Source organism: Malaya genurostris, chromosome 1 (genome assembly GCF_030247185.1).
Source record: "Malaya genurostris strain Urasoe2022 chromosome 1, Malgen_1.1, whole genome shotgun sequence".
Classification (NCBI taxonomy): Eukaryota; Metazoa; Arthropoda; class Insecta; order Diptera; family Culicidae; genus Malaya; species Malaya genurostris.
Window position 1 is genome coordinate 93,921,870 of NC_080570.1, and position 13,431 is coordinate 93,935,300.

The following is a 13,431-nucleotide window of genomic DNA, read 5'->3' on the forward strand; positions in this document are numbered from 1 at the left end:
ATGCCCTTTCCACTCGTTGGTACCGAATTATATTTGTGATTTCCATTACAATTAGTGTATAAAAATTTATCTGTGATTTCATTCATAGAAAATAGTTTGTCCTATGAATTAAAAAATAATAAAATTATCGAAGTTACTACCTACAAATAACTATACATAACTATTTATCAGGATTCACATAGTAGGAAAGTAATGTAGTTTTCTTTTATCAGACTTATCAAATAGACTGAACATGACTGTAGAAACAATCGAAATGCGTATCTGGAGTGATAAGTATGTTGTGACGTGATAGTCACAACGAAAGTGTTATAACGTGCTGCAATATAATAGACTTCCAAAATCACAAACAATGCGGAATGAATAAAATTGTATTAGAGTGAAGACGAATTCCAGTTAGTACATGATACCTTGTCAAATTATTAGAGTGTAAGCATGTCTTCGAATCGCGTGACTCCAAAGTAACTATTTGTTGCCGAGACAGCACGACAAGCGTGAATGAAGGTGTGTCACTTTCAATCTGATGTGCTGTGCTTGTTAGCATAATACGATTTCATGCATCGCAGCCGCCCTCAAATACTCCTAAATAGTTTCCCTATTTCATAACGTGGTTTATACAGTCAAGAAAGAAGGTGGAGAATGGTGATTGACCGCAACTAAATGGTCGTTTTGTGTGTTGTAAACTGTCAACTATATTGGCGATGGAATTTGATATGGCACTATTGTTGTTTGTGATACGGAGGTGCGTCGGAAGCCGAATAAATTAAAACATATTAGAAGATTGTTATTTAGAATATGTTTAGGGTTACTGTTTCAATAGGCATCTCATTAGTAGAGTCAAAGTGTTATTTGGCGAATTACTCGAATTATCCAATCAACTAAGTGTGATAAAGTCGCTTACAATCGGATTAGTTTCGACTCTATGAAACAATATCACGGGAATATTAGTGCAATACTGCAATTTTTACCACGCCCATTGAACCAACGTATCGGACAGAGAATGCAAATCATTCCAACTAATGGTTTTAGTATACGAGATGAATGGTGAAACTGAGATGAATTGGGGTACCGTTACCCTAGTTAATGTAGATTTCAGGTGCTATTATTTCTTCCAGCAAATACCATTAGCATTATACACAAAGTTTTCTGTTTCAAAATTGTTTCTTTAAAATTATATGGCTTACAGTTTATACGATTCTTTCAGTGCTGTGCACAGAAAACCGAATACACTGGCTCGCATATGAAATGGGTGTAAATTTTTTAATGCGCAGCTTGGCTGGCAGATGTCGCCACAACTTGTAGGTTATTATCGAAAATGAACTTTCACATTTTTATAGGGGTGTATATCAGAGATTTATCGAAGTAAACATATAAAAAAGTAGGTTTCGAACAATTACATGGCTCTATCACTGTAAACTAACCTCTATCACCCCCACTTCTTTCGTCGCTTTTTTCCAACCAACATATGAATAACAAAGGGTCTATTTTAGAACTATGAGCAAGCTTTTTTTGTGCTAAAAAATAGTTGCAAATGAACGGAAATGACTAAATTTAGTGAAACAAATTTCTTACCGCCTTACAGTATCTGAGGAAATTAAATAATGAATGATAGTTTTTCAGTTATTTCTTTCTTGTACCAAGAGGGCCAAACTTCATATAAAATTCAAATCAGTTCGCTCGTTTAATATAAGTAATGATTAAAATGTGCACATTTTCGTAAATTTAGATTAGAATAAAATGTCGTATTGCCTCACACTAATGTTAAATTTTTATTTTAAAGTGACTTCTGGTTTATATATTAAAGATGATGAGTGCGGTTGGAAAGAAATTTCTGATTTGAGAAACGACTGGGCAAAATCTGAAGAAGTCTTTATGATTGATGATCAACCAATTGCTCATTAGTCACATTAGTTTGCGATATCTGCTTCCAGAAGACCCGCGATTAGTGTTAAAAAATCATTCCAAATCCAAATTCACAGTTGTGCATTAGAAGTAATCAAAAACTATGAAATGAGACTATCATAAATTTATCAGATATGGATAGATTGAACTTTTCAAATCTAAGGTATTATGGTTGCATAAATCGGTTTTGTTTTAAATCCATCTGATTCATGCAGTGCTAGAAACAATCACTTCACGCGACAGTTTAAGATGAAATTCCTAAGTTGATTTCTATAACTGTAGATGTTTGCAAATGTCTTGTTGATGAAAACAGCAAACTGTAGATGTTTGCTATGAATGTCGTGTCACTAATGACGACGTTATGAATTTCTTCATGAAAGTCTATAACCAGCAATGGAATTCGCACCGAAAACAAGACGCAGGCGATTCTATTGATGACCATCATTCTTTCGTTACATTCATCGCCCAATACTAGTAAGGCTGTTCCCATTAGAGTCACGCTCGCTCAGGACTGTCACATGCGACTTTCATCTCTGCGAATCGCGCTACATTCGTATATGACTGTCCGGATAGGAGGCAACGTGAAAGTTTCCCTCACACGACATTCAAAAAAATGTCAGCAGTTTCCAGCTTTGGATAAACAAAATTTTTGGAAGTGATTCGATATTATATTAGTTTTCTATGTAATATTGGCAAAGTTTTTGCCTTTCTCTATAGAAAGGTATTAGAATTGCTGGAAAAACCGACTTTTGAACGGAGCCTCGGACACCCATAGTGTTATATACCATTTATTTATTTATTTATTTATTTATTTTTAATCAACAGACAAACTGAAGTCCTAATGATTATTTCTAAGAATATTCAAAAAATTCGCTTTTATTCTGCTACGAGGAAAATGGAAATCGAATCCCATCGATACGCCATTGAAGGTTCGCTGCAATCCAATAACGGCACCGTTGATTCCGTAGTTAGTACGACGTAGAGGCATTCTGAGGAGGTTGTTGTTGCGAAGAGCTCTAGAACGAACGTTGATGTTGATTTCACTAAGTAGTGCAGGGCAATCAATATTGTTCGTCAAAATATCGGCAATCAGCATTGCACGGAACAGATCTCGGCGTACTTGTAGAGTATCGAGTCCGATGAGCATCGCACGGCTTTCATAACTAGGCAGCTGGTGAGGGTTATTCCAGGGCAAACGACGAAGAGCGAAACGAACGAATCTGCGCTGTATTGATTCAAGTCTTAAAGCTCCATTATGAAAGTGAGGGTTCCATACTGACGAACAATATTCGAGTGTTGACCGTACAAGCGAGCAGTAGAGAGATTTCAAACAATATATATCTGTGAATTGCTTGGCGGTTCTCATGACAAATACTAGACAATGAGAAGCTTTTGCCACGATTTGATTGTATAAGTGACGTAACCGACAAAAAGCGTTGTATTTTTACGCGCTCAATTTTCTCAGAGATGGCTCAAACGATTTTAACAAACTTATGCTCGTTCAAAAGATACTGTTGGGCCATTGATCAAGTTCAAAGATCAAATGGCTGTGATTTTTGGTTCCGCAGATATGATTGTATAAGTGACGTAACCGACAAAACGCGTTGTATTTTAACGCGCTCAATTTTCTCAGAGATGGCTGAAACGATTTTAACAACTTTCTGCTCATTCAAAAGATACTGTTGGGCCATTGATCAAATTTAAAGATCAAATAGCTGTGATTTTTGGTTCCGGAGATATGATTGTATAAGTGACGTAACCGACTAAACGCGTTGTGTTTCTGCGCGCTCAATTTTCTCAGAGATGGCTGAACGGACTTTAACAAATTTATGCTCGTTTGAAAGCTACTATCGGACCATTTATTAATATGATGGTATAAGTGACGTAACCGACAAAACACGATGATTTTTACCGCTCATATATATATATATATATATATATATATATATATATATATATATATATATATATATATATATATATATATATATATATATATATATATATATATATATATATATATATATATATATATATATATATATATATATATATATATATATATATATATATATATATTAGGGAGCCAATATTTTGGGATAACCTCTAATTTCGTAAAACGCTAGTGCTCAAAAGTTTAAGCACATGCGTAAGGGGTGCTGCCCGGCGGTTAAGGATCTTGAAAAAGCACCATAGGGGGGAGTAAATGAAATTTCCGAAATCGAACATTTTTTTGATGCCAAAAATCTTGAAATTGCATGAAACGTCGAGCACGTGTTATCTAAAAAATAATTTTTTTTGAAATAATCGACTTTCTGGAACTTGCAAATTTGATATTTTTACTAAGTCCCAGAAAGTCGATATTTTCAAAAATATTTTTCGGGATGACACTAAATCTCGACGTTTCATGCAATTCTAAGCCTTTTGGCATCAAATTTTTTTTTCGATTTCGGAAATTCCATGTGGGAAGGTTCAAGGGGGATGGGAATTCAAGGGAGGAAGGGGTTTTCAAAAGGTGGGGAAGGTGCAAAAATTTAAAAGGAAAGTCAAATTATTTGCACTTTTATATAAAAAGTACTCTATTATTCATGGAACTTACTGTTGAAAAATCTTCCATGGCGTTAAATCCCCCAAAGTCACCCTCCCCCCTCCCCTGCGCACGGGACTGATACACACAAAGATTTAATTCCTTTGTTCAGTAATATTTTTGACGCGAAATTTCGGTAATCTATAGAAATGACCGATATTCAGTACATTCAGTTTTTTTTACAATAATTATTCAGTTTTACCAGACGATTAGTTTCACGTGAATTTTTATTTTAGAATTCTGTAAATAGATATGCAATTCATACGGTAAATCTTTATAGTCGCCGAGTACGGTAAAAACCATACTGTCCGTATGGTAAAATTATCTTCCAATAACTGAACTTTTCTGAAAACTGATGTCGTGAAACTAACTGTCAAATAGTTAGTAAAGTTTTCAGTAAGTGTCTTTTTATTAAACAAACGAAAAAAAATCTTGAAGAGTTCGTCGAATGGATTGAGGTACAGGAGCTAAAGTTTTTAAAACATTAGAGCCACTCAAAGCTTTTTGTGTACTTATAGGCAGAACATAATTTTGTATCACTTGCCCACTTGCTGCCAACACAAATCGTACGAGGGTAATTTCTGGTGGACTCGACGGATTGTGCAGTGTTTTGGAAGGCGCTCAGAATCCCGATCAGCCGGAACATTTGACCCTTTTTATTTTTTCGTGGAATAAACCATAGCCACAGCAGGTTGGATTTTTTTCAACTCATTTTTGGGAATTTGTGTTGCTTTTTTAAATCCCAAAATTTAGAATTTTAACCAAAGGAAAACAAACAAACAAAAAAATACCGAACAATCCGTTAGATTCATTTGGTTTACAGTTCAACAATTACCGAATGATCGGTAATCAATTTAATTACCAAACGTTCAGCTGTTGAAAATTCGGTAAAAAAATTACCGAATTTTGCGAAATTTGCTAAGTGTGCATTCGCTCCAATTTGGGTGTAATCGAGGCATCCTATTCTACCCTACACCAGTGTAGTGCCACCGTTGAAAACGAAAACGCTATAAGATTCTTGCCAATTTAAACTATTAACGAGGCCAAGAATATGACAAAATAAGTTAGAAAAAAACGATACAACTTTAAATACAATTTTGTTCTTTCTTGTTGATCGGGATATTAATGATAAAGGTTTCAAAGTATTTCAGTCGATGAAAGAGACACTTTGAACCGGTCTTAAATTCTCTATGATGCCATGCTCTCTGGTGCACTTGGTAGAACGCCGCCAGTAAGTAGGTGAGACGAACCGCAGTATACCGCATTATACACTGTGAGTATACTGCTTAACGTTGTCGTTGTTATTTTCATCTTCAAGTCTTCGCATATCATCTTTTTTTCTATCTTCGTTTCTGTTTCCGTATCTTTCAAGTTCAACCAAATTCTCGTTTGAAAAAGGCTATAATCGCGAGATTACCCCAGCTGAGGTATACAGTAAGTGGTGTCTCTGTGTTTGCGTAAAGTGGTTTCTAATTTCCTTGTTTTTTCTTCGGTCACTCATCTGTGAGCGGCCCTGAAACCGACAGGTAGTTGGGATGAAGGAAAGGTAAAAATAAAATATGCAAAGAGTACAGCAAAGTCTAAATAAATCCGAGACAGAGGGAAACGGCAGTCTTGGCAGTCTGCTCCAGCATCAGACTGTGAGATCAAAGATTAAATGATTGCTTATGCTTCACGCACGTCGCCATTTAATGGAAACGCAGATCCTGGACAGCTTTGCTTTTTGTATCTATAGCGAACGAGCAGATGTGCTGAATTTGTGTTAATTCCCTTATTGTTTAGGTCATGTCCGAGGTCCAATGCATTACATTGCATTCTGGTGAGGGTAATATATCCTCTGAACAGGGATTTCTGTTTAAATGCCGGCTGTTACTCTAACAAAGAAAACTGGCGTTTTGGTCAAGAGGATTGGTATAAATGAGTCAATAATAGGGTCTAGACAGTTGAGTTATAATTAATCTCGACAAAATGCTTAACACTACGTGGATAATAAACACATATTTGATATTTGTTCACTGATTGAAAATGTGATTTGCAAGAACATTTATTATCAACTTTGTTCAACTCTAACCTTTGTATGAGGCGAAACCATAATCACTTAGTACACTTGTTAAAACTCTACTATAATTCGCTATTTTGCATAACAAACACAAAACTCAGCAGACAACATTTTGCATTGATGGCATTTAAGACTTAAAACGGAATTTGCAAGTTTTTCGACTGAATTTGAATTTAAACATCGAACTTATCCTTGTATCCTTCTATTCCTATTAGAAAAATTTAGAAAAGAAATGGCAAGGCACAAATCTTCAGATAATTAGGGCACTTACCACTTGTGCCAACTTGTTCTGATTCCTGAAACTAAAAAAAAAACGGCTGTCTTAAAGTTTTTGTACCACGAATCGTCGAATCTCGGTACTGTGGCAGGAAACACTTGTAATTTATCACAGATATTTACATGTTATCTCAATGTAACTTCCACTGAATGAGACTGGTATGCAAGTACTTCTCATATGGGACCGACAAGAGTTGATATTTTTACATTGTTAAGAATAGACTTAATTCGTCGAATGAATTCGAAAAGAGCGGAAATTCAAATGGATCAAAATGCGAGTACGGGTAGCATATTCGAATACAAATTTTTCAATACTTTTAATAATAACAAAAATTGTTCACAATTAAGTAGAATAATATTGTTAGGATTCAACGATGAGTATGTTTCAATACGATGCGTGTATCAACCCCCCCCCCCCCCCCCCCCCCACCAATCGTTCATTGCTCTTTAATACAGTCGCACTAGATAATAATTTGGACTTTTATTTGAGTACCTTTCACAGGCTTGTATAATACAATGACCACCAGATCGACACGCTGTGCCATTACGGGAAGGGTGTGGGATTTATAAGTAAATATTTATCCACAGAGAAATTTACCCGCAACTTTCCCGACGACAACAAAACACGTTTCAATGTAACCGGAAGCAGCATTGTGGTGACCGATGAATGCATTCTTGCAACTTAAGCTCGATAACTTTGAATGAGTCGAACAAACCATTCAATTTATCGAGCATCGGTTAGCAAAAATGCTATTATAGCAATATTGTTTTTTTTTTCTACGGAATCATTGTTAGAGAAAAAATGCACTTTCAATACCTGAGGACAATACTAGTATTGGCATTCAATTGAAATCGCGTCACTTCGATGAAAAAATGAAAAAGAACCACATTTTAATGACAATTTTTATGTTCATATGTTCTTACTAGACTTAAGACATACTGTAATTATTATCTGTTGCTTAAAAGATAGTGGGTTTGGCGCTCGTCTGAGAGTGGCATGTAACTTTTCCAACTCATATGGAATTATCCCAACTTCGAGTTCCCACTTCCTATTTACGAATGAATAATTGGCGAATGAATATTTTTCGGGGCAAAATTTATTACATTTGAATCTTTATTGTCTTTTGCATAAGCTATAGTACACGCTAAAAAAATCGGTTTGTTTAATTTTAGGTTCCAATAGGGAATGTATTCGAAACAAATGCAACAGACTAAAACATTTTAAAAGTCTGCCTGCATCTTGGACTTGCACCATCTTTCTTACACACTCACATTCACATACACTCTCGTTTTAGATCCTTACCGATTTTTGAGGACATCTTCAGTTCCCCGAAAATTTCCCAAACTTTTTCTGTTCGACGAAGCTCTAGCGTGTTTGGCTAATTGGCATTCTTCGGTACAAAAACAACGACGTTGGCTTCGTACGAATTCTTCACCCGTTTCGTGTAATGGCACGGTGCCAGATCCAACCAAAACCGAGTGTCACCTTCGTGAGACCTGTGAAAGGGTTACTGGTGCTTCTGGAGGCCTCCTTCTTTATGTCTTTGGCCGTTGATGGTGCCGGTCGTTGTGTACGGCCTGCTGAAATTACCGCACTCATAGATCGCCACACGGAACGACCGAAATTAGTTCTGCGCCTAATTCGTATTACTGTTTTTGAATTAGTTGATTTTAACAACGAAATTTCCAAAATAACTATGAAATTAGTTAAAATTGAGAATTTACTTTGCTGAAAAAAACTCCTATTTTTAGAGAATGTGTTTAGTTGGCGAATATCCTGGACACAAAGCAACAATATTTCAATCCAACACGAAATTCTCATTGACAACTAATTTTGTTATTAAAATCAGAAAATTTGTTTCTATTTATCTATCACCATCATTGCTGAAGGACAGCACAAAAGAAAACGAAAATGGAATTGGATTTATTAACAAGTTTATTAGCCAAAACCTCATAAGAAGTGTCAAAGCAAAACAATCCATTGAAAAGCCAAAAAGGACAATCTTGTTGAAACGGCTTGCAAATTGTTTAGATGTTTTTCGCATGTGTTACATTTGAAGCGATTGTGCGTAATAATGTTTTTACGCGGAACAGTAAAATGAGTCTCGAATGCTGCACTCTAATTGTATATGTGTTCGGTTTATGTTTTCCGAGTGCTTAAAGTTATCAGTGAGAGAGTCGATTTCGCGAAGTCGAATGAAAAAAACAGTGACTTAGAAGAAACATTTTCAAAGAGAAGTTGATGTTTTGTTTATGTCTTTTTCTCCAATACAACATCGTATTTATACCTGCCAATAAAGAAAAGACAACCGCGACTGAAATTTTATCTCGATAGTAGTGTGCCATCTAGTGGCTTGTAGTCATTACGGTGTTAACGTTTTTTCGGTGACAGAGCGCCATATAGCTGCAAATTGCAGAAACCAATTCAACTATTTATGTTGGTTGAAAACAACGTTTTATTTCTCTAACTCAACTAAAAAATTAGTTGAATGGAAATGAAGTGTGCCATAGCTAAGAAATGACAGCACGTTTAATTGGTGAATTCAACTAAAAAAATAGCCATTCCAACAAATATTGTATTATTATTAAGGGAATTAGAATTAAAAAAATCTAAATTAGCAAAAGTAAGATAAAGTAAGAAGAAATAACTAACTAAAATCAGAAAATCAACTAATTTTTTCGCCAAAATTCTGATTTCGGTCTTCCCGTGCAGTAGCCTTTTGGTAAACTATTCGACCATCTTCTTCTGAAGCTTGAACACTTTTACCACACGTGACACGCTCGAACTTGACCGAATTGCACATGTTAACATTACACTCTAAACTAGTTTTTCACATAATTTCATTAATTTTTATTAATCCAATACAAAGTTATACACAAAAGGTTTTTTCGAGTACAGTCATTTTTCCTGATGAGATGTTTGATTCAGATTGTGTGAAATTTTCGAAATTCTAACAATCTAAGTCCAATCTAATTAATCATCATTTTGTTTATTAGGCTTCTTAGTGCTACCTTTTTTCAATTTTAAATCAACAAGTAATAAGACTTTTATATTCTGACAATGCAATGTCTGAAAACCATACTCATTCAAAATCGTAACAATTCCAGAAACCTTTCGATAACTATTTTTTGATTATCAATGCCCAATCAAACTTTCTGTAGTCATGTCTTCAGAAAACTTTTGTAATCTTCGAAAGTAATTTTCACTCTTCTGAAGTAAGAAAGTTTTTCGAAAAATCATTATCACATCTTGCTTTTCTTTAGTAAAACCCACATTCTGGTAGGAACTCATGATAAAAGGAGTTACTCCGTACGGTATTGAGAACTTACGTTGAAAACAATCGAAGTGATAATTATTATATTATTACAACATTGTTAGTCAGTAAAAATTTCTTTATAGCTCTTTACGTGTAATAAAAACTACATATCCAAAGAAACTAAAACGAAAATCACATTGACGTTGATTGACTTACCAGCTTTTCTTGTCTCCATTACTCAACTTTTCGGTATGAGAAGCAACTGAATATCCAAAATAAGTGTTGGTTGCTCCGTACTTGACGATAGGAAGACGGGTTTCGAAGTTGAAGCACTCAACAGCGGAAATTGACATCAACGTTGCAACGGCCAGTAGTGGCTTCCAGAAAGATGTATTCTTCACCATTGCTTCTTGTTTTCCAATCTTATAAAAAGTTTTAAACAACTCAGTCAAACAGCGTACACTACGTTAAAACTTTTTGCACATTTTATATATTTAGCCATTAGATATCATTGGGAAATTCACCATACAATCTCGAAATAAGATGCTAGTAACACGTGAAATACAAAACACTCTGAGAAACAACAATTTCAATTATACGTCAGCAATAATCAATAATAGTCGGGTATCGCGTTGAAGAGCGAATCAAAAGCTGCTGGTTCATTGCCATTGACGGGTCAATATCATTAGGATCTATTTTCTGATGAAAATAAATACGCGGGTAGGATTATAGGGGTGATACGGGCAATGTAGAACAAACGAGAGTTGGAAAATTATGGAGAAACATAAATACATAATTCAAATTAGGTCGAGTCATAACTTAGAAAGTTTCGTTTTATGATCGGTTTATCTTCGATGTAATCGTAATAAAAAAAACACATTATTATATAGTGCTCATGATCTGATTGAGGTCTTTTACTGGAAGAACAAACAACTTCTTCCACAACTTCTAACAATGAATGATTATAGATGCTATAAACTATGTGAATGACACTAGGGGCAGCACGTTACTTTTATAACAGAATCCTCTTAACATGTCTATGAACAAGTTGAACTGTTAAATAGACTAGCTGATATACTCAGGATGATAACATACTCGTTTATTTGACTATTTTTATGTGTCACTCATTTCAATTCATGGCAAAAGCTAGATCATAATTTTGAATGTTAATAGCAATTACTATGCAAAGCATTCCAATGAGAATCAACAACTATGCGCAAACCTCCTTGAAATGAATCGTTTGCTCGTAACTCGATCCTTAACACAGTTCGCTGATCGTTATTATGTATTATGTACACCTAATCACACATATTTCTATCGGAAATCACTACGTTATCTCGAGAATATAAAAATTACATAATATTTCAGACACCGACGGCAAGATACCAAAATATTTTTTATTTCTAGGTTTCAGCAATCGTTCACACACGAACTTTATTGTCATATTTCAGCACTTTTATCGTTACACGTGACATGCACTAAACATTGTGTGCAACGGATCATAATATTAAGTGATCTTTCATTCCTTCTTGACACCAGCACTAAACTGAATATAATTCTCGACCAATGTAGACGCAAGATATCTTATCGTGGAACCTTTCGCTGATGAGAGTAAACACGAATACTTGATAAAAAGCTAACGAGAACTGAATACTGTAAACGCAACATTCAACTAATAACAATAACATCACCAAGCTACAAAAATGTTAATGGGACGTCAGCAAAAGAAGAAGCGTTTTACCGCAAAAACTATGATAAGCGAACGGTCATGAACATGCACTCTTCTCGACATTCAAACTCTCACTGAATGGCTCGCAGAGTTGAATGAGCAAGCATTCATTCCATTCGGCTTCACTACGCGTAGAGAGAAAAACCAAATAAACTGGTTCTTTCGTAGTAGTACTCGTTCCGCTCCCATCAAGTTAAACACTCTAACCCAGCTTATGCTCAAACGGTGTTAGTATTTGTGTGAAACATCTTAAGTGATTGCAGTTTAGTTGATATTCTTATGTTCTATCTATGTTGCATTCAGTGATGCCATATTGTCTGATTGTTGCATCTCAAGTCGAGGTGAAGTTTCCGAAAGTCATTACTTGCATCTACTCCACATCTTGAAATAAACTGTTTTGTTTCCTACTGAGATGCAACAAGAATTCTGTATAAAATGTTCAAAACGACGAATGTGACAATGAGAGATTCTCTTTGTTTACTTTCTCTTTCGATTATTGCGGAATATTCCTGCTTTTTTCGGTAATTTCTTCAGTGCAGATTCAAAGATGATAACTTTAGTTATTATTATCGATAAATAGTTCTAGTAATGATTGCTATGAGTACCGTAATAATCGAAAGAGAAAGTAAACAAAGAGAATCTCTCATTGTTACATTCGTCGTTTCGAACATTTCGTACAGTATTCAAATTATTGGATGTACAACTTAGATTTGCTTAGCTTTTTCAGGTCAACTGCAAGGGTGTATTGATTTTAAATGCATGGCCCAAGCTTTAGTTGAAAATAAATTTCATTCCGTTTCCTCATATTCATTCAGATACCGAATGATTTTTCAAGACCGAAAGATTCCAAACTTTAACCCGCCCGGTGCGTTAAATCCCATATCCAATTTTGCTCAAATTTTACATAGGGACTTAGAGGTGCTTAAACTTTTCAGCACTACCGCTTTACGAAAGTAGATATGATCCCCAAATATTGGTACCCTAATAAAAATATGTATTTTCGTTGATTTTTACGCCACCACAGATTTAAATTAAATAATTTCCCATCTAGACATGTCTCAGAAATAAATGTATGTATCATTGCTAACGTTGCTAATTTGTGACTATTTAGACAACAGGGAGAGAGAGGGTTGAATTTATTTAAATTTTCCGTGACGTAATTTGTACATGACACCAAAGTAGCAATTCACATTATGTATCGATGACTAGCTTACATCCATGACAATTTGTTGTTCCAAACTAATTGCGAATAAGTTGGGAACATTGTAGAAGGAAGTACACTCAAAATAATAATCTTGTTATAGTTACGTGAAAAGTTATGTGAATATTTTCCACCCTACTTTTCACGTAGGTTTTATTGGGCTGGCATTTAAAAACTGTTTAATGCATAATCAAGTAAGAGTTACGTGTTTCATACGTAAAATGTAATGTACTGTTCATATCACATTTACCTATCAGTTCATATCAAATTTAGATACCAGAGAATAAATATTTTTTTTATATTCGTTGAAGTCAAAAGGGAGATATTCCAGATTTTTCTAAAAATCTATAAAAGGAAGAACACTATGAAAAATAGAACATTTATTTCTGAAAATTAACATGGAATTGCAATGACTAAAAATAA

At 34.8% G+C, this 13,431-nt stretch overlaps 1 protein-coding gene across 2 annotated transcripts in view; it reads right to left on the minus strand.

The window, feature by feature from the left end:
* Nucleotides 1-10,651, minus strand: part of LOC131425102 (integrin alpha-PS1) — a 65,792-nt gene extending 55,141 nt beyond the window's left edge. For both annotated transcript variants that reach the window (XM_058586697.1, XM_058586696.1), the window contains exon 1: nucleotides 10,295-10,651. In XM_058586697.1, the coding sequence (XP_058442680.1) occupies nucleotides 10,295-10,482 (188 nt within the window). In that variant the 5' untranslated portion in view covers nucleotides 10,483-10,651. The remainder of the gene's footprint in view (nucleotides 1-10,294) is intronic.
* Nucleotides 10,652-13,431: the final 2,780 nt, after the last annotated feature.